General features: G+C 35.6%; 1 protein-coding gene and 2 long non-coding RNA genes across 5 annotated transcripts in view; 2 read left to right on the forward strand and 1 right to left on the reverse strand.

Moving 5' to 3' along the window:
- Positions 1 to 3914: 3914 nt before the first annotated feature.
- LOC124182517 lies at positions 3915 to 6147 on the reverse strand. 3 transcript variants are annotated; one of them, XR_006870789.1, is made up of 5 exons: positions 6024 to 6147; positions 5210 to 5315; positions 4820 to 5032; positions 4536 to 4710; positions 3915 to 4452 (listed from the first exon to the last, which is right to left on the reverse strand). It is a non-coding gene; the product is annotated as an uncharacterized LOC124182517 (long non-coding RNA). The 3 variants fall into 3 exon arrangements; XR_006870788.1 differs by having other exon boundaries at positions 5210 to 5322; XR_006870787.1 differs by lacking the exon at positions 6024 to 6147 and having other exon boundaries at positions 5210 to 5466.
- Positions 5019 to 5601, forward strand: LOC124182523. The gene is made up of 3 exons (XR_006870797.1): positions 5019 to 5155; positions 5263 to 5324; positions 5460 to 5601. It is a non-coding gene; the product is annotated as an uncharacterized LOC124182523 (long non-coding RNA).
- A 1648-nt stretch (positions 6148 to 7795) lies between the features above and the next one.
- The window catches only part of LOC124176478 (DNA mismatch repair protein MutL-like), a 73109-nt gene continuing 57811 nt past the window's right edge, over positions 7796 to 23093 (forward strand). Inside the window, exons 1-2 of the mRNA XM_046557871.1 lie at positions 7796 to 7810; positions 7926 to 7998. Of these exons, the coding sequence (XP_046413827.1) occupies positions 7929 to 7998 (70 nt within the window). The 5' untranslated portion in view covers positions 7796 to 7810; positions 7926 to 7928. The remainder of the gene's footprint in view (positions 7811 to 7925; positions 7999 to 23093) is intronic.

Genomic DNA, 23093 nt, shown 5'->3' on the forward strand with positions numbered 1-23093 from the left:
TGATCAGCCCCTCTAATTTTGTTCAGAGGGGAATTAGAATCGCCAGGGGCCTCGTCAGAGAGATCCCTGCCTCTTTTCGAGACCGGTGTTGATAACTTATCAGGCATAACGATAGGAAAGAGAAGAAAGAGAAGGAAAAGCAGAGCGCCGAAATAAACAAACTGGAAGGGAAGAAACCAGAGGATTTACAACAATCAACAAGACAGGACAAACCTTGCGGAGATCAAAACAGGGAGTCAGGAGAGGAGTAGCCTGCCTCTCCTATCGCTTTCCAACTCCAACTGAGACCAATATCTGTTAATAGCCGCAGTTCGAAGGTATTCGTTCGACTCGAGTTGATGCAAACGAAGTTTTCGAAGTACAAGTTGTCGAAATATCGAGGATGAGCGAGCCAGGGGCCGCCACCTGCTTGAAACGCCAGCTGATCACTTTCACTGCGTAGATGCGCGTGGATAAGTAGAGTGGGTGAAAAGAATGTTCACAAAGACTTCAGAGGGTATAGGCAGTTGTAGATCCTGAAAAATGCCCAAGAGGTGATCGCACCAGATTGATCGAACAATCTAATTTGAGCACTAAAATAATTCCAGACTAGACCCTATCGGTCATCTTAAAGCACTTCGAAATAATAAATGAAAAAAAATATCCAAATAACACGGATGATATGAAGGAATTCAATAATTTACGACTATTGATAGCATAACTGTTAATAGACTATTGATAGTAAGGTCAAAAATTTCCGTAAATCATAAATCGAAATGAATATATATTGTATGTGCGGCCGCCTGCTGAAGATTTCAGCCAGGCATAACCGCTCTCGTTAGGTTAAACTATCGGACGCGTATCCATAGATTGGGAGGGGAGTGATTTCTGTTGGCACAGTGATGTTCTCAACACTTTTTTGACATTAAAGGTGCTTTTATTGGCTAACAACACTTGAATACAAAAACAGGGTCTAGTTCGCGGAGCGGCAAAGGTCCTACATCGCTTGCAACGCCAAACGAAATTAAGGTGGACAAATAGACGTGATATTCAAATCGGCCGTAACACATATGTTCTTATAAAGTGCGTGGGAAGAATAATATCGTCAGAAAAATATAACCTAAGGCTTACCAATGGAAAAATAAGGATACAAGTATCTACATGGATGTATGAAAGCAGTCGGATCTCTATAACAAACGCATCTGAACTCACAAAATATAACTACAAAACTGTACTTACCGCATAAAATATTATGAGGTGATGTATATAATAATCGGTTCATATGGGAAGTGAAAACATGCATCAGTTGCGTGTTCCCCGCCGTTTGCTGCCAAATTTGGCACACAAATATAATTCACACACACACACACACACACATATATATATAAATATATATATAAAAAAGGTCGATACTACTATCCAGCTAAATATTCATCTTGTAGTCGATACGAACGTTCAAAGTTAAGTTCATCGAATAAATGAATAAAGATGCTTGTTACCGTTCGGCAAAACGGCGATTTTGGTGGTAAAAGGGCGTATAACTTTGTTATAGAAAATTTTATTACCTACAAAATGAAAAAAAAAAACGGCTCCGTAACTTGGATAGTTTCCGCGATATCCCGATCAGAGTGTTTGCATAGCCCTCATCCTGTGTTAATCAAATGGGAAAAATTCATACCGGCTGCGTCACCTTTTAGAATTAAGCCACCGTGCTCCGGTTTCAGGAGGCTTCGTTTGAGGCTCAAAACTAACTTTTTCGAAATTACGTAGGAAAAAAAAAATTTTTTTTAAAAAACCACCCCAATATACATATATACATATATTGTAGCGAGTGACATTCGACAGACCCAGTCACCTGACACTCAAGAGTGCTCGTATACTAAAAAATTGTACGCGTCTTGTCCCCGTTTTTTACTTCCTCTACGTGGCGCTAGTAGACTTCTGACACGCTCGCTGCCCTCACTGACCGCGCGCAAGCTCGTCAGGTAACTACTAGCGTCACTGGTGGTGGAAATTGGCGGCAGAATCGAGGGACATTTTGCGAACCACTTTTAGCAGTATGTGTCAGGGGGCTGGACAGACCCGTATGATTTATCTGTAAGATCATCTGTTCTGTCGAAACATGCATCAACAATGCATAATTCTGCCGCAAAGTGCTGCCGAACACGGTCTTGCATAATCGGATGCTACATGAAATGCTACCTGGTAATGGTTCGGTGTTGTGTTATTTAAGGATACTGTAACAGTGGACGAGATTGTGATAAAAAACTGAAAAAAATTTAATATTAATTTGAAGAGCCTGGCATTACACAGTAAAACCGTGACCGCCACGCTGCTTGGTGGGTAAAAACTTTACTAACTTCCTTATCCGTTTTAGTTTTTCTGCGACACCTGCCTGATATTGGTACTGTTACGTGCCAGCCGGTATCCACGGCGGCACCCTCTCTGCGCCCTACCTGACCAGCGTGCAGTTACCATAAGAAAGCCTTACGTACTCTTACCAATAGTCGTAGATTAATACCAATACACATATTTACCATCGTAACGTCCAAATTCTTATATCGATAGTTCTCATACGCGAGATTAACCGTTATTTCATTAGTCAAGTTCATGACATATATGGTATATATATTTTTTCCCATTTAACCGTTATACCTTTCAATATTAGCTTTCACATAAAATCTTTGATTCACGATCTCAACCGCAATAACCCAAAGTAATAAACAGCTGCAATAGTTAAGATAATCGAGTAGACTAAACACCGGAAACGGGGGAAGAGAAATCATGGATAGCTCACAGAGAAAGAAACCCTTATTCTCGGAATTCAGGATAGCGCCTTCATTTTAATGACGATAAGACCAATTAGCGCTTCGCCGCTTGCTTCCCTAAACCAACCACCTCGCGCTAATCCTCCACCGAGATCTCATGTACTAATCAAAAACCTTACCCCCAATTATATGATCATCCTTAACCAATCATCCGAGATCCGCGAGAGACCGCGACTCCTTTTGAACTCTTCCTACTTTCCCTCCAAGTCAATCCTTTCAGAGAACAGAAAAGTACAGAAGAACTTGAGACATCATAGACAACAGATCAGAACCTCACCGAAATCCTAGAATCAAATCACATTATAAGTAATTCAGAACCTCCGAGACACATTAATAGTTTGTCATTGCGATAGTGATTAACATCAGTTGGTACCACAATTGTAAACCTACCCAGGTAGCATTCTGTCGCAAGTTCACGTTATGGTCGTCACGTAGCGCGTGCATGGCTCTGGCGGCAGACCACTATCTGCCTGTTTCCGCAGTTGTAAGATGACGTGCGCATGTGTGCTTTCGACAGAAGCTTGCTGCAGATCATGCATGATTCTCGAAGGGTCTGTCGGTATTCACGAAGAGCAGAATGCACGGGTTCTCATTGGCAAAAAAAAAAAACTATACATTGTAAGACTTTCTCATTTATTTCAAATATAATGTTCAAAATCACAGAACATGGCAGGTCATTCGTTGACTATAATCGTTACACTATATAATTATAATAATATTAATATTTTATATTATTAATATGCGGCTATAGTAAAATATATGATATATTACACCCATATATATCTATAGGTATAATATAAGTTTGCATATATTTTACTTTTACTTAAAGATAATTAGTTATAAAAGTATTACAGTTACTCGCGAGCAAAAATGAACAAAAAAAAACACTGACTTACAAATCTATGTCTGCAACAAGACTAGAAGAGAGGGTCTCTTCTACCGTTGTACAGTTATTAATATAAATATGTCTTTAGTTACTTTTTTATACGTAGTAGCTTAAAATTATTAACTACAGTTTATAATAGTATTGATAAACTGATATCAAATGAGTAGAAGAGTAGATAATAATGAAGTATTTGAAATCAAAAAATAAAAATTAATACTTTATATAAATGTTAGAGGACTAAAATTTATACCAGATACCAAAAGCGTCTACAGTATCTAAATGTTAGCTATTTTATAGCTATGTTAGTACAAACCCGCCACATTTGTTGATATAGGTATGATGTTTCATTGGAAAACATATAGTTACATGCCACTTGTGGATATCACAGCTGCAGTACCAATTATAAATACTATGCTTGAGCATAAACATAAAAACTAACATCACAGCTATGTGTACTAAAATATTTCTTAGTCAAACAAAGTACGTAGGTACGTATGTTTGAATACGCGTAGGATCTTTAATAGGCAAATTGTGGGTCTCTTATTCCGCAGTGTCATTGTCCTGGGTGTTCAACCTTGTAACGATGAGCCATTTCAGTCATATATTTTTGTCTGCGACCCTCCACATGGACAGAGCGATTGGCCCGTCATTTTGCATCCCGCAATGTTTTTTGTGCGCCCCGAATTGCCTCTTGCATCAGTCTCGCAAATTCTGTACAATCATGTGGCTGTGGTATTGTTCGACACTCACGTAAGGGATCTGTGCAAACAATCATCGAAACCTTGCATTGAATATAGGGTAACGTATTGTCAGTCAATAACGATAATCTTAGTCATACACACCAAAAAATACCTTTCCGATACAGGTATTAAATAACGGTCGGAGATTCTCTTTATCTGAAACAGACTTTCCAGTCCAAGAGAATTTTTGTGTCAGGCTATCCGTCATGGCTTCCTTCAGAAATTAGTTGAGAGCATCTCTAGCTGTGACACCACCAACGTTAATAAGATAGTATCTCTGAAATCCATATCACTTGTTTTTAAACTTGCAATAAACGTCACTGAAATTAGTTACCACCCGAGAAAAAATACACTATCGGGTGCTATGATAAAACTACAATGCTTACTAAAAATCGTTGTCTTTCAGGATCTTCTTCAAACTCTTGGAATACCTCCAAGGAATCAATCCGGAGCATCAGCTATGAAGCATCTGAACTTTATTTTTACTAAATGATTCTTGAAGTGGATACCACCGCTGGCGAAAACCTCTTGGACTTCATTTGTGAACATTTTAAAGAAATTGTTCGGATCTTTCGGCTTACCCTTCCCATAATAGACACCTGCGATAAGTATAGAGCTATCAGGAATATTTATTATTCAGAACTGGATAGGCCAATACTGAGTTGAACAGTCTTTTGCGCCAGCAGCTCCACCAGTACTAACATCGATTTCTAAGATATTAGGTATGGCATATGTGTGTTTGGAAAGTTCTTTTAAAATTCCAGCAACAAACTTACATGCCAATATTTTCCGGGTTCAACATCAATCAATTCAACGCGACGATTGCAAGTCCCAATCAATATTCTTACATCTTCTGGACGAGAAGCCAAACAGCAATGTGATCTGAGAACTGTAAGTATTGAGTTCGCCTGAACATTGTCCATGTTATTCTCAATAAAACAATCAGCTAACTGTATTCGAAAGCAATTTTTTAATCGATTACTGCTTTCTTCACCCATAGACTGACTGTTACTATCGTCTTCACAGATAGCATCTGAATTTGAACACCCATGTTCGGAAGAATTATCTTTCGCCTCGCGAGCTAAGTTATTCCACGTAACTGAACTTTGCGGTTCGTAAGGAGGACTGTCATTTGGTAAAATAGATGCTACAACGTTTCCATTATTCAAAGATATTTCCTCAGAACTATCATTATTGACGATATTGCAACGTAAATAAGGATTAGCATCGGCATGCCTCGCCATTCTAGTCATTCAAACGATTACGCGGTTGCCTTTGTATGAGTTGACTAAAGGGGTTTCGTTTCAGCCTAATCATGATTCAAGCATGTATATAGACAAGCTACAGAAATTATTAATAATATTGCATATAGTTATAGTAGAGGCAACAAATACGAATCTCTGAGAATTACGTGACTTTAAATTAGACGAAATATCACTTTTGTACGTAAAAGTAATAGCAATGGCCAAAAATTTAGCTTAAAAAGTGAGCTAATATAGGTAATATTGTATTATATGACAACATTTGGACACAACATACAGGTCTCCATATGTGCATTAATTTTGAAAGATAATTTGAAACAACACTTACCCTGTGAAATGAGGTAATGTATTTCTTTATGTTTTCCTTCCAGCACGTGTATGTCTTACGGCTGTTAAATTTCGTCGACTATATATTTACACGTTTTCCTGGGAAGCCCAAGCTTCCCCGGTTCCCGCTGTTATTGTATGTAATATAGGTATAGGGTATTGGGAAATCATCCACTCAGATACGCTACCTGACGGATCAAATATAAACTACTCTATGCAGGTCAAGCTTAAACTGCTGATATCAAATATAATATGTGAGAAATGTAGTTTAAAAGTGTTAAACTTTTTTTTAAATATTAAGTAATCAATTATTATCTATGAGCTTAGTTATTACTTAAAAACATCTTAAATTTCAATATTTGATCAAAAAATTTAATCATGGAGTTTCCACCACGAGAAAATAAAAATAAAACTTTCTGCTGCGTGTATGGGTGTAATAGCAAGTCTAGTAAGAACAATACAGTTCGATTTTACACTTTTCCTTCGGCAAATTCTAGTTTTGCAGTGATCAAAAATAAATTTGGTGAAGATGAAGTAATTGATCGTCGATTAGCTTGGATAAAAGCATTGAAAATTGGGAATGAGGTTACACAGTCAAAAAAAGTGTTTTCATTACATTTCACCAAAAATGACTTCATACCAACATGTAAGTAATTACCTATAGAATTTCATTTCATAATTATTTGTTTATCATCAATATCAAACGAAATTTTTTGTCGTGTAATATTTGTCAGAAAAAATAAAAAACAATAAACATTAAATTTTATTTTTCATTGCAGCCAAAATTGCGATATTGCACCCACAATTTCATGCGGTGGATCTTTTAAACGAGAAGTTTGGAGACAGAATGCAATTATTTTATACTCATTATCACAACTAGTATCTGATTGCTGTAGGCCACATTTCATTAGATGTCCCGCATCAAGTATATCTTCACCACCAATAAAATTTTTATGACTAGGCTGAGTATTTGCAAACTCACAAATTCCTTGTATTGAAAATTTCATATTTTATTGAATTTTTTTTGAAAATTCGAGTTTAATAACTGTAGATAAATACACGCTTTCACATAAGAACACGAAAGCTGATTTAAAAATGCGTTTTAGAATAGTTACTGCTTCTGCCGCAAGGAGAAGCCACGCCCCCGGCAGATTTCCCAATAAGCATCCTGCGTGCACGTGCGGGAAGCTTGCGAAGTACGAAGAACATAATTGCGGCAGACGTCGCATGAATGCTGCCGCAAGCTCTGTTTGACAGTCCCATAGGGACCGTGCACTAAATATAGAGGCAGCACTTTAGCCGAAAGTAGCGCGCCCTGGTGTTTAAGAAAAGCAAATGCTCGCTTGTTTTGCGTCGCCATACAGCATTATTCTGCCGCATGGCGCTGCCGATCAAGATCTTGCATGATCTGACGGCGCATGAGATACTACCTGGGTACCATTGAGAACTAGAAGGAGATTGTTAATAAATGTGTAGTTAACCCAAGTTTTGTTATAAATAATTATTTCAATCACGCGTAGTGATGGTTGGCACGAGCCTTACCTAACAAATTCTCAGAATTGTAGCCGAATTGACCGAGAAGATCTGAGGAGCTGATCCGCGGATTCCCGAGATTTACATGTACCAACTACGTAAGTCAGGAAAATAATTTAAATCACGCAGCGAAGCAGAATCGACTCGAAACGTTCCTCTCAGAACGTAACACTACTATACTCTAATCTCCCTATTGGCAATACTGTTCAAGTCCAGCCATTGCTATCATAGGTAACTGTAGGTGACATCAACCAGGTACGAAGTGTGAAGTGATAGATTTACCTAATTTGGATAAAATAAGGGAAAATATTCAACACATTTTTTATTTTTTAAGCATCTCAAGACCTATATGGATTATCGACGTTTCCAGAGGATGGCTGCAGCCGTCCCCAATTTATATCAAAATGCTGGTGTCCTCAAATATGTTGGCTACCGCACAGAAGGTAAGCCTACTTAAAGTTGATACTTAACTGCACTCTGTACATGTAATTATCAAGTTCGTTGTGTTACTCACGTATTACCTCGTAATATCCAAAAAAAAGGTGTGCGTCGTGGGACGTGCGATAGAAATGATAAATTTCGGTGGAATATCGTCTGTCGATGTTTTCATCGCACTCTTTTTCGTGCTAATACCAAATCATCTGCACCACCAGAGGGGCAGGGGAGGGGGGACAGAAGGCGCAGACTCAGTATGAATTAATAGTCCAGGAAATATAGGGACATGAGCGTTATTATCTTGGGGCAAACTGACTTTTCTAGGCGGGTAGTAAAAATGCTTTACGTACACATACCAGGACAATCTCTTAAAACTTAGAAATCAACTGCGCATGCGCGAGATTCATCGGCTGTTCTTGCAGCCTGTAGTTGATACGAATTTTTGAGGTTAGAATCTCAAATAATTGATATAGTGACGCGGAAAGGTTCAGGAAGCATTTGTTATTGGGTCGGAAAGTCAATTCTACAAAGAACGGTCGGAATTTAATGCTTATGCGCTTTGAAAATTCGTTATATTCGATGAAAATAAGAAATCGGATTAAATGTTGGGTGCTTGGAAAAAACGAAGCAGGTATGTGGGAACTGTTTATTCAATCATTTCTATGATTTCATATATTAGAAATGACAATGAAATTTTTTTCTACTAACAGGAAATACAGTCAAGATAATTACATCTCTGCTATTCACTGATATCCCTACTAAAAATCGAGGCATGAGATCTGATGTAAGATGTCATGTGAGAAGTTACGTGAGAGAATATGAGATCTGACATCAGATCTGATATTACCTCATATGAGTTTCCGCACGTGTTTACATCAGATCTCAGTAACGAATTTCGAACTGAGCCTTTATATGAGATCTTTTACGAGTTCTCATATCAGATATTTTCTATGATTTTTGTTAGATCTCAATTGTAATTTTATTTGAGATCCTAGATCGTATTTTATTTGAGATCTTGTCCTAGATATCCTGGTCACAAATTGTACTTGAAATTTGAAGAAAAATAATAGGTAAGTCAGAAATTGTTGTATATTTGGATCGCAAAACATTGTGCAATCAATTTTTTTTTTATTCATCACATAGTAAAGATACATAAACATTATTTTGGTAACAATAAATTTAGATGATCCACATTGCAATTTCTTTATTATTACAAATTATTGTTTGTATTTCTGAGGTAACTAAGATTGTAATTGTAATTTTTTACTTTATTGAAGTGAAGTACCAGGTGTGGCTATTAAATGACCAGACTGAAGTTATAACACTTTTTATTCGTCACCAATTACAACAGAAGTTTTATTGCCTTCAATGTACTCCCTTTGGCGATCCTTACACCGCTCCATACAACGCTTGCATTATTGAAAGCAGTGCTGGAAGTCCTCTTCTGTCAGCTGGTTGAAAACCTCCGTCGCTTTTGCTTTAACCGCTTCTGCACTGTCAAATCCTGTCCCCTTCAGCGCTGATGTATATCTATTTATGTTCAGGAGCATACGAGGATTGATATTTTATATATATATATATATATATATAAAAACGAATATACATCAAGTATATATAAAAATAGAAAATAAAAATATCAAATAAAAAAATAAAAAATATAATATGAAAAAAGTAGAAATCTAACAAGATTTAACACAAGGATAATAACAAAAATGTTCGTAAGTTTTAATAGTTAACAATAATACTAGGATTTTAGATTATTTAAATTTCATTTTTGAGTAATGCTTCAACGTCTGTAGTTTTGAACCAATTTACGATTTCCGTTGTCACTTTCTTCTTCAATCTGGTTTCACAGTTGAGCAGTTTGATTCGGAGTGCGGTTGGCATGGAGTTGATAATTTTTAGACCTATGTATTCATAGCTTTTTTGTCCTATGGTTTTACGCCTTAATAGAATTCTCAATTGTTGAGCTGCAGTTCGTTTTGTAGTTCTTTTGGATTCATTTGCAGGTTCTTTTTCGATTCCCTCAGTACTCAGGTACAGGATTGTTTTCAAGGCAAAAGTTTCTTTAATTGTCAAGTGTTTTGATTCCTTGAGTAGTTGTTCAGAGGAGTATCTTTTTGGCTTGTTGGAGATTATTTTTAGAACCCTTTTCTCGATGACTTCTACTTGTTTTATCGTGGTTTTGTTCATTCCTCCCCACAGTAAGATTCCATATCTCAGTATCGAAATGAAAAGCGCATGGTATAAGCATGTAGCAAGTATTTTTTCGTGGAAAACATTTCTCATTTTAGCGAATATAAATGGTAAATATCTTAATGTTTTACATAAACCGTCGACATGATGGTCCCAACGGAGATGGCTATCGATTATCACTCCTAAGTATTTAGTTTTTTCAGTGACTTGTATATCAAGGTTGTTTAGCTCATGTTTGAAAGATATCTTTTCCCAGGTTGGTATAGATGATTTGAGAGAACCGTATAACATAGCTTGAGTTTTTGTTACATTCACTGTTAAGGAGTTATTTGCAAACCATTCATAGATTTTTGGCACCTCTTTTTCTACATTTTCTCTTAGTTTATCCCATGTTTGATCTTCAAAAATAATGGAGGTATCATCAGCAAAAGTGTAGATTTTACCAGAGCAGTTGAGATTATAGAGGTCATTCAAGTAAAGTATGAAGAGCAGTGGTCCAATTACGGTTCCCTGCGGTACCCCATATTCCATGATTTTATGTTTGCTTAGAGTGTTTACAATTTTAACTACTTGCTCTCTTCCTTCAAGATAGCTTTTTATTAGAGCGTGAGGCACGCCTCTAATTCCTATTAGTTCTAATTTCTTGAGTAAAATTTCATGGCCTAGAGTGTCAAAGGCCTTTGCCAGGTCAATGAATATAGGAAGTCCGGGCAAAGTGAACACCTTAACGTTTGATGAGTTATAGAAAAAGAAACCAACAGATATAAAAATAAAACAAATAATCTATATGAATTAGTCTTTATTAAAGTTTTTAATATAATCAACAAAAATATGCCAACATCAGTATTTTAATTATAATTATAAATAATATTGGAAGGTATGCTGCTATGCACTTTGCCCAGAGCACCGGGTAAAGTGGATAGGGCATTAGGGCAAAGTAAATACAAGTAGCCGTGTGGTTCCGGCAGAGTAAAATACATGAGGATCACTCCATCTCTTCTCGTGGATGTCGTACGAGGCGACTAAGGCATACAGACATCAATATAAGATCTCTAAACAGCCTCCCCAACCCGTCAAAGCTTTTATTTATCAGCGCAGACGTCACAAACACATTGGCCCTGTCCTTCATATGCTGTGCATTTTTCGTGACTCCATTGTTTACAGGAATTGCACTGAATCCAGTCATCAACAGGTTTTTTGTTTACTTCTATGTAATGTTTTCCTCAAAAATAGCACACACAATCTGCTTCATTTTCTTTACCATGAACCTTACGTTTTTTATTTTTAATATCTTTGGTCGTTGTCGCCTTTTTCTTTGTCTTTTGTTTGGTATTTAATTTTTTTATGTCTTCTTTTACTTTAGTGTTTACTTTGACAAATTTGACTTTTCTATACCTTCACAGGTGTACTTGCACCTCAGACTTATTAATCATTCTTTTGCGGGTACCTAAAGGAACGTGTGCAGTTGGAAGCGGTCTTACTTCTTTTGGACTAAAATAAGCTTGAGGAAGATTGAATCCTTTAATTCTGCCAATTGACGTTGCTTCAGGAACTCTGAGAGTAATTTGTGGATTTCGGCTCATAAATCCTGCTAGCCAATCATCACCAGCCTTTTCACTTTTGTCCCAACTTGGCGGGTATGTGAGATTATTCTTTTTTGCGTAAGCGAAAACCATCGCTTTGAAATCTTCTCGGGTTAACCCATAAAACATACTGTCCATCTCTTGCAAATATGTTTGAAGATCGTCTTCCTGTTGATCGTTGAAAATTTTACGAAAACGTCCAAGCTAAGCAGTTGAGCTGCCTTTTTTCCAATGCCTATAGAGAGTAACATAAGGTAAACCATACTTTTTTGCCGTCGTTTTCACGGGAATACCAGAGTTGCAGTCTGCTATCGCAAACACCATACTATCTTCACTCCATTGAGCGTGATTCGTCTTCCTTTTGTATTTTTATACCGTCTAAAACAACAGAAAAACAAAATTACTCAGAATGTATTAAAAACAAATCAAGGTGAAATATCTCGTATGTTTTGTGGTTTATCGATTAGTTGCTAATACTGTATGATTCCCTCAAAATAACAGCTTAACCTGTTTTTTGACAAATTGAGCCGAAAACGGACAAAAAACCAAAAAAAAAGTGATAATCTTATATATGAGTTACAGGGCAAAGTGGATATCGGCAATTAAATCCCCGACAGTTTTTAGGCATTTTGAGCTTATGTTGTCATGCCCTGGATATTTGGAGTCTTTTAGTTTCATGATTTCCTTGTAAATTTCAATTTCAGATACAGGGTGTAGGTAAAAAGTGTCTGCGATTTTTTTGATACCGTGACTCGAAAATTCCTTTTTCTTAATTTTGATGCTAGATTTTTCCCTACATTTGCAAAGTAGTCATTGAAAAGATTCGCTCTGTCTTTTCCATCTTGAGTTTTAGTTCCATCTTCTTTGAGTAATTCTAAGTATTCGTTTTTTTTTGTTGTTTTTCCTTTGCATGAACTCATTAACTACGTTCCAGATATTTTTTTGGTCTGTTTTGTTTTTCTCAATTTTCTTGATGAAGTGCTCATATCTCGCTTTCTTAATTGATTCTGTCAGTTTATTTCTGTACTGTCTGTAATTTTCAATATCGGCTAGATTAGCCGAGAGTTTTGCTTTTTTGTGAAGTTTGTCTCGTTTTTTTATGGATCGTATTATGGCTGAGGTAATCCAAGGCTGTTTGTTTCTGTTACTTAATTTTGTGTCATATTGGCTCCTTTCGGTCGCGTTTTTTATAATTTCCGTAAGTATTTCGGCGCAGTGATCAGGTTCATAGCTGGCATACAGTTCAGAGAGGTCTTTATCGGATACAATATTTCGAAATTTTTTTAAGTTCATTTTCTTTCGTTTTTTTGGCAGATCTTCACTTCTTTTTTTATTTGATTGTACAATTTTAATAACAATCTGATAATGGTCGGTAATTGATGTTTCAATGACAATTGGGGTTAGCTTTTCAATAGCCTTGTGGGGCTTTATAAAGCAATGGTCGATGCAGGTTGCAGATGTACTCGTTATTCTGGTTGGAATTTCAATGGTAGGAAAGAACCCATAGGCTGCAAGTGTATTTAGATATTCAGTTGTAGTTTGAGAGTTATCCTTTAGGTCAATATTGAGATCTCTAATCAAGATTTGTTCTGATTAATTGTTTGCAGTTCTGGCATGCAAAAAGTTTTCCAGGTGCTCGTTAAAATCGTTAGTGTTTAAAGAAGGTGATTTGTACACAGCATAGATCTCATATTGTATATTATGTTTATATATTTTGTTTATGTTTATTATTGCCTGGCTCATGGTTTCAATTGAGTGTTCATTATATAATTCATTTTTTACGTATGTTATTATTCCATCATTTTTGTTGGATTATCCATGATTATATGACAACTGGTATCCTGGGATTTTGTAAAGATTTTCATTTACTTGCCATGTTTGCGTGCAAATTATGACATCTGGAAGCTCATCCATTTCGTTTATCATGATTAGTAGTTCTTCGTAGTGCTAGTTTAAACTGCACATGTTCATATGAATAATTATGAGTCCTTCAGCGCCTTTTTTTAGTATTTTTTTATATTCAACAGTTGTTGCTTTCAGAGTTTCTTCTACGTTGTGACAATCCATTGTGGTTGTTTCATTATTCGATGATTTTCCCCACGGGGAAATCAGTCCTCGATATTATGTACCGTTTTCTGTCCTTGAAAGATTCACATTTATCTTCTTCTGAGGGAAGATGTCGCGTGTCTCTTGTCGTTTTGTATTTTTCATTCGATTTTATGCAGTTCATGCATTTTTTCTGGTTTTTATTTTCGCATTTTTCAGACAAGTGGTCGTCAGCGCAATGTTTGCAATGTACTTGTTCACATTTGTTACCCGTGTGCCCATACCCATGGCATTTCCAGCACCTTCCTGTGTTCAATTGGTTGTAAACTCGGCAGATTTGCATCCCAATATATAATTTCTTTTTTTTCATGATCGGCGCATAAACTTTCGGGCTAACTCGTATGTAAGCAGTGTATGTGTTTTTCTTTTCGATGTGTTTCTGGTATGTTATCTCAGTGTCTTTCTTCTAGTTCTTTCAATTCGTTTTGTTGTGTGATTGTGTTTGTAAGCTCTTCGTTGCTGTATTTTGCAAACATATCGACAACTTTAATAACTGGTTTCCAAAGTTCCTCTTGTTCGCATGTATATTTATTTCGGAATATCTCTTTAATTTTTTCAGCAACTTCAGTGTTTTCGTCTTTCTTTCTAAACCTCATTCTAATAATTCCATGTTTCAGCTTAGTTGGTTTGTTTACGCCTACCTTTAGGCATTTAATACTTTTGTTTATGTCTTGGATAGTCTCGTCTATGTTTTGATGTGTATTGGGTTTAATTATTAAGGTTGGAACTTTTGCTATATTTGTTTTGGTTGAGTGTTGGTTGCTAACAATACTGGAGTACGACGGTATGTCTGTATGTTTAGTTTTTTCTTCTAGTATTCCATTTTTTCTTCAAGGAATTTGTTTTTATATTTCAGAACATCATTAAATTCTTGGAGTAGTTTGTTTTGTGTTTTTAAGTGTTCATAATCCCATGTTTTGCGTGAGATAGATGATAGAAGTGTCCTTGCTGTTTCAATGGTCAGTTTATCTATATCCTCTTCAGTTGTTTTTGAGGTTATGTCGTTTTCGAAGTGTTCACTGCATAGAATGAGTGAACCTGTAAGCCAGGTTCCTTTTTTTCTTTCGAAGCAACTCCGGTGGAGTGCTATTCCACACACTACACATACATATGCACTGCACTCTTGTTGGCTTTTTTTGTGGCATTTATAAAATATTTTGTCAGGAGGCTCGCGTTCTGCGGCCTCCATAACTGATGCTTGCGATACGAAGAAATGACAAAGTTTTGATGTCTGTCCTTACATATAAATATACTGTGTGTCCATGAGGAAAGTGCGCACCTTATGCGCGTGCGTCAAGTCATTCAAATTTTATTGGCTGACAGTTACCGCCTAATTGAGCAGCCGACGCAATACCAATCGCAACTGTCAGAAAACGGTCAGAGCCCATATGTAGTGGTGGGTTCCTAGGGACATTTTCTGACTTACCTACTAGTTTTATTGAAATTTCAAGTAAAATTTGTGACCAAGAGATCTAGGACGAGATCTCGAATAAAATACGATCTAGGATCTCAAATGAAATTACAATTGAGACCTGACAAAAATCATAGAAAATATCTGACATGAGAACTCGTAACTATCTTATATAATGGCTCAGTTCGAAATTCGTTACTAAGATCTGATGTAAACACGTGCGGAAACTCATATGAGGTGATATCAGATGTGATATCAGATCTCATATTCTCTCACGTAATTTCTCACATGACATCTTACATCAGATCTCATGCCCCAATTTTCAGTAGGGATCTGCTTCTGATATTCAATTCACCACACGTACAGAGATCATCGACACTTTTGTTGGTTGACGAACAAAGTTGTAGATTTTAGGGTTTCTTTCAATTTCAAATCGCGTGAAATGTATCATCTAAGCAACTTTCTTGCTCTCTCCCAATTTCAAGAGGTAACATGAAAAATTTTAGGGCCTTTGAAAATGAAAGACATCCAACCGACCTTTTAAGAAATTGGAATATTTTACTATTTGTAACAAAACCGTGAATCTCTTTTTTTCTCGAATTTAGTTCAACAAAATTTACCGATAATTTATAGTCAATGTATTTGTTCCTGTCAATAATTTATTGTTACCAATATTAAAAATTTTCCAATAATTTAAAATTAAGTCAATAAGTGAGCAAGTGCAGGGGATCCAATACTAAAATTGAATACTCAGTAATATTTAATTTATAACCCTTGAATGATACAAGTTTTAGGAATGACTAATTGGATATTGACTAATCGGATTCTAGATCTCCTTGTTCCTATAAAACGAATGAATATCTAATTTTCAACAAAGTCATGGAAAAACGTTCTTGAATAATCTCTTAGTTGCTGTTATTTAGGAACAACAGACTTAATCCAATCCAATACAATATCTATTTCTTAGTGCTCCGAACATCACCTCAAAATATGAATATTCAAAAAGAATCCCCGTGCCACAAGTCCTATTACAAAATTCTTGATTTTTACCTTGCGCCGATGGATAACTTCTGTATTCCAGGTTCCATTTCCAACATCCGGATGAGATGTTTTCTGTTTCAGACAGTGCTAACATGAAGTGCAGGAATAATTGCAATAAATAGGTTCACAAATTTTCAGTCTCAGCATAGGATCCCTTGAGGAGGGTAAAATTGAATCTGGTTCTAAACTTTCGATAAGTTGCAGGATAACTCTGTGATCCAGATTCATAATGAAAAAAATTTAGCATGCAAGTAAACCCTATTGTAGACCAAGTGATTATTTGCAGGACATCGTGTACTACTAACTGCTATCTAGTTGCAGTTATCACACGTGCTTCGGTCTCGTGGAACCCCAGTAAAGTGTAAAGAATGCATTCACTTACTAATACACATTGCCTTGCAAATAATCACTTTGTCTTCTATAGGATTACTCACTTGCTAACTTTTTTATTATGAATCTGGATCAGAGAGTTATCCTGCACTTTATCGATAGCGTAAAACCAAATTCAATTTTACACTTTTTACGGACTGAAAGCTGAAGACTGAAAGCTTGTGAATCTCCATTTACCGGAATTACTTCTGCATTTCATGTTAGCATTGTCTGGAGCAAAAAAAATCTCATTTTGAGATTGGAAATGGAACCCAAAACGCAGAAGTTATTCAGTAGCACGAATTGAAAACCAAGAATTTTATAATGGTTCCTGCAACAAAGGGACTCTTTCCAAATATCCTTGTTACAAGGTGATGTTCGGAGGACTATGAACAAGATATTGTATCGGATTACATTATTTGGAAAAAAATCTTCATGAACTTCGTTAAAAATTAGATATCTATTTATTTTGATGGAACAAGGGACACAATCTTGAATCCGATAAGTCAATATCCTCGTAATAATGTTCTGACATTACTCTAAAACATGATTGTCCTTGAAGCTAATTGTGACGTTAAGGCGCATTTTGAGAAAGTTGATTTTCAACTTGTGTCACAGGATGTGATCTACGTTCCTGAGTTCTACGCTGCTGATTAAAGTTTCTTTGTTTCGAACCGCACCAACATGAAATACAGAAATCATTTTAATAAATCTGATATTACTTGAATTTTCAATTTGAGTATTGGGTTCTCTTCATTTATTTAAGGGATCGTCTCAGTGTGAAATTTTCAAAAAATTGTTGTTTTTTTGTTTTGCATTATCGTATAGTATACACTGTTCTAAACATTCTCTCAAATTTTTAAATCGAAATTCAAATTATTACGGTCGCTACAGCGTTTCTTGTAGAAAGGGAACGGTTTTTCTACCTGCGCGTGTACTAAGGTGCTTAGGTTCTATAACCTTGCAGAATAAACTGTCCAAGCATTTCAGTTCGTTTTTGACATCCACCACGGATAAACGTACGAGAGAAACCCCCAAGAAAAAAATCAAGACCTGGCATCGCCGATTGATCGTAAGTAAACGATTTATATAAACTTTTCCAACTTCAATCTTTAAACGCGTTTTTCTCAGAATGGTGTTTTTCAAAACAGTTTCCACTCTCAAAGAAAGAGTTTTAAAGATATCTAGTTCCCATTTCGGGAGAACATTTTAAACGCCATTCTTTATTGCGCTATAGAAGCTTTTTTTTTTTTTTTTGAAAACTTCCTATTTTTTTTTACGAAAAACTGTCGAAAAAAAGGGCCACATTCGACACTTTTTGTTCAAACCGCCGCCATTTTGTCAAATTTGAAGAAAAAAAAACCCCCCCATAGCGCGATAGCCACTTTCCTACAGATCAATAATCTTTTTGAAATTTTTTTCTCAGATCAAAATTACGGCCGTCATCGTGGAAACCGTGCAGCACCTTTTTTTTTTCACGTGAAATTACAACAATTTATACAACAATGATGCACTCAATAAATAAACTTAAAAAAAATCATTTTGTATTCTTCATAAACGTATTTATTTATAAAAAAAAAAACCGGACCGATTAGTTTATTTGAACATTAAAAAAAAAATTCGCGAAAATCAGTGATTTTTCGGAGGGTCGCATTGAGACGATCCCTTAATCGAACATCATTGAAAATTTGCGAAATGAACTCTGATAATCATTGAAAAATTTTTAGTAGTAGTAGCAATAATTTAATTGATCGGAAAAAATACATTGACTATCGACTATTGGTAAATTTTGTTGAACTATTTTCGAAAAAAAACGATTCACAGTTCTATTACAGATAGATAGATATTTAAATTTCTTGACCGCTTGGTTTAATGTCTCATTTTCAAGTGATAAAATTCAATATTACCGCCTGAAATCACAAAAGAGTGAGAAACTTACTTGGTTGCTTGAAAGTGGCGACGATCTTTGTACGAGTGATAAATTGAATAGGCAGATAACAGTGAATATTAGAGATGTAACTATTTTGGCCATATCACCTGTTGATAGACCAAAATTTCATTGTTATTTTTAATTTAAATTTGAAATTCGTCGCGAAGAGACACATTTTTGACTTGTGTGTGAAGCTTGTTGATATGTGCACACATGTGCTGTATGTGGCTATTAATGTGAATTACATTCCCTTAGCCATTTTTGAACGGCGGGCCGTTCATTTTTGACGATATGAACTACGTATATCATATTTATAGCGAGAAAATTTAAACAATTTTTAATTTAAACAAAACAATTTTCGAAATACAGGTAATGAGAGAAATTAATGACACTGTAGTTAGGGCGGCTAGGTGGTCTAGTGGAGTGAGTCTCCGGTAAAGCATCTCTAGATACCTGGTTCGATTCCTGGATCCGTCGTTAATTTTTCAACTCACCTGAAAATTTCGAAATTGTACTCTTCTCTAGTTATTTCTAATGTACGAAATAATAAAAGTGATCAAATAAAGTATTCCCACCTACCCGCTGCATTTCTTCCAAACACCCAACATTTAAACAGATTTCTCATTTCAGTCGAATAAAGCCAATTTTCAAAGAGCATTAGCATCAAGTTTCGACCCTTCTTTGAAGAATTAACTTTCCGACTCAATAGCAAATGCTCTCCGAGTCACTACCTCGACTGTTTGAGATTCTAACTTCAAAAATTCGTATGAACTACATCGCCGTCAGAAACACAGTTTGACAGCTGAAACTCGGAGTGGCCAGCCTGACCGAGCAGCCGATAAAACTCTCGCATGCGCATTGACTGTATAATTTACAGAGATTTTCCTGGGTATACATATGGAGCATTGCATACCAAAACGATCAAGATTCTACGGTGAGGTCTTAGATTTTTGAAATTATTTTTTGTATGAAAGTACATGACAAAAAACTCATTCGGTAATTTTTTCAGAATTTTTTGATCCAGCGGATCTGAGTTTGATTTAAAAACTCCAAAAAAAAACTCCACTTTCTAAAATCTGAAAAAATGCTGAAAAATTTTATAAAATATAAAAAAAAATTTCACGCTTATTAAAAGATGAAGATTTCATAACTTCAAACGATAAATTGAAATTAACGCCACTGTTAAAAATAGTGTGCATTCAAGTTTGACGGCGAATATCTTCTGAACCGTGAGGTATACAAAAAAATTGTAGGAGACCTTTTTTGTAGAGAATTCAATTTCCTACGAAAATATGATATACATTTTTTTTTTTATAAATAGCAGATACCGAGATATGTATTTTTCTTCCTCACCATAAGAAAAAAATAGAAAACTGCGAGGCGGAGGACCTTCCTATTAAAATTAAGAGCTCATACTTGGAGAGAATGTTTTTGAGGTCTCTACCAACCAAGTTTTCGGAGTACAAAGTGAAGGAAAAAATATTTGATTTTTTTGGCCCACCCTAATGCACATATTATACCAAGTATCATATTGCTTGTAACACACTCCCTTAATGTATGCATTGGTAACTTATTATAATATATTCTAGCATCATTTCAAGTTCTTGAAATCAATTGTACATTTTCAACTAATGTTCAAAACATAATAGTTATTATACAGTCAACCGAAAATAAATCTCAAAAAAGACTGAGTTGCGACTTGATTTACACTTCCAGCCAACTGTACAAGTTTGATATAGAGATATTAGACAATTTATTTTTACAGTAAAGTCTTATCATTCATATTACATGTATAGCTCTGTGTAAGATCCTGATCTTTGTACATACCAATGTTTGTTAAAAAGTACTCTACTTTAGTCGGACCTACGGCGTTGGTTAACATATCTGCTACCATTTCATTCGTTTCAACAAATTTTTGTTCAATCAACTTTCTATCGATTTTTTCTTTTATAGAATAGTATTTTATATTTACAGGTTTTAGGGCATGACTAAACTTAGCATTCTTTCCAAATTCAATGGTGCTCTTATTATCACAGAAAATCAATGTAGGACTTGAATCTTGTAACAATTTTCCTTAGCCAAAGTGCATCAACAGCATCTGATAATGATTGTAGTTCAGCTTCTGTAGATGATTTTGCAATAGTAGATTGTTTTTTGGCTCGCCAGCTAACAGCACTCCCTTGCATTAGGTAAATGTACCCTGTAATTGACTTATAATCAAATTTATCTGATGCATAGCTGGCATCACAATAGCCAAATATTTCAGAATTGCTTTCAGCGTTGAATGTTACACTTATATCTGATGTACCTTTGATATATTTCATTAGGTTTTTTACTGCCTGCCAATGTTCTTCACCATAGCAGGTATTGAATCTACTCAACAGGCTTATTGCATAGGCAATATCAGGCCGGGTAGCTTGAAATAAGTACATCAGTGATCCAATAGCATTCTGATAAGGTATCATTCGAAGTCTTAATATTTCTTCTGGCGTTTTCTGCCCTATATTAGGTCTTAGAATCACTCCTGGATCTATTGGTTTACTTTTCCAACGCAATCGTCTAAACCATATTGTTTTAACATATCTTCTATGTAATCAATTTGGTCTAATTTTATAATTTTATTTTTTCTATGTATGGTTATGTTGATGCCTAGCAGTTTTTTTACGTTTCCAAGATTCTTTACTTTGAAATGTTGTGTTAAACTATCATAGAGTCCCTTGAAGAGTCTTTCATCTTTGTAGAAAACAACCATATCATCTACAAAAATACTTACCATAAAATTGATACCGTTTTCAGTGTTTGAATAATATATACATAAGTCATTCATGGATTTCGTTAGTTTCATTGACCTAAAAATGAGGTCTGGTTTGTTATTCCATACCCTATTAGCCTGTTTAAGACCATAGATGGCCTTTTTTAACTTGCAAACTTTAGATTCATTTCCCGGTGCTACAAATCCTAACGGCTGGGTTACATAAATGTCTCTATCAATTTCATCATTAAGAAACGCTATTGTTACGTCTAAATGTTTAATCTCTAAATCATATCTTGCTGCATTTGCAAACAGCATCTTCAGAGATGAATATCGTACAACTGGTGAAAATATTTCTTCATTATCTATTAGGGTGCTTTTTTTTGGACTATTTTTTTTTTCGGTCCCATCGTGAAATTTTTTGGAAATACAACAAAAAAAATTCCCTGAAAGATTGAGCCCTTAATATTAATATTAAGTGCTCGCCCAAGGCATGTAAAGATTTCCCGCTTAAAATACACGTAAACTTTAATTTTTCTCTTTGAAACATCTACAGTTCAGAGGCATTCTATGGTGTAGTCTAGGACGTCAGTAGGTTTTCTTCGGAATGAAATGCTCTACAAAAGTGCTCATTGCGGTGAAGTCGTAACTCACACCGGCGAAGTCGTACGGGCCACCCAAACCCAATTTTTTCATGAAATTCTTGTTTTTTTACCCCTATCTCGTAAATGACAAGAGCTACAAAAAAAAAAAAATACTCGACAATCAATAATTCGACAATTTAACTCAATTATTCATGAAAATTCCATACTTCCTCACCTTAAAAGCCGAATATCTCAATAAATATCGATGTTAGCAATTTGGTTTTCTGGAACTTTTTTGTAGGAAATTAAATTTCCTACAAATTTGTTGAATATTTTTTTTTTTTGTAGCTCTTGTCATTTACGAGATACGGGCAAAAAGACAAGAATTTCATGAAAAAATTGGGTTTGGGTGGCCCGTACGACTTCGCCGGTGTGAGTTGCAACTTCACCGCAATGAGCACTTTTGTAGAGCATTTCATTCCGAAGAAAACCTACTGACGTCCTAGACTACACCATAGAATGCCTCTGAACTGTAGATGTTTCAAAGAAAAAAATTAAAGTTTACGTGTATTTTAAGCGGGAAATCTTTACATGCCTTGGGCGAGCACTTAATATTAATATTAAGGGCTCAATCTTTCAGGGAATTTTTTTTGTTGTATTTCCAACAAAATTTCACGATGGGACCGAAAAAAAAAATAGTCCAAAAAAAAGCACCCTATTATCTATGCCTTCTTTTTGTTTGAAGCCTTGAGCAACTAGTCTGGCTTTGTATATTGTCTCTCCTTTCATAGTATTCTTTTCAGTAAAGACCCATCTTGTGTTGATTAGATTCGCTCCAGCTGGTAAATCTGTTATCATCCAGGTGTCATGTGAGAGTATGGAGTTATACTCCTTTTCCATCGCCTGTATCCAAAGATCAGCTGTTTCACTATTAATTGCCTGTTTATAGGTCTTAGGAATTTCATTTCATTCTGTTCTTGTGTTGAAAGCAGTGTTATAATCTCTGTGCCATATAGGAGTACTTCTTTCCCTTCCAGATCTTCGCAGTTAAAGGTTTAGAGTTTTATTTTCGCTTGATACCGGTCTTATAGATGTTGTTGGGCTGGGTCAAATATCTGAATTCTTTTCTCC

This window comes from Neodiprion fabricii, chromosome 1, assembly GCF_021155785.1.
Source record: "Neodiprion fabricii isolate iyNeoFabr1 chromosome 1, iyNeoFabr1.1, whole genome shotgun sequence".
In the NCBI taxonomy this organism is placed as follows: domain Eukaryota; kingdom Metazoa; phylum Arthropoda; class Insecta; order Hymenoptera; family Diprionidae; genus Neodiprion; species Neodiprion fabricii.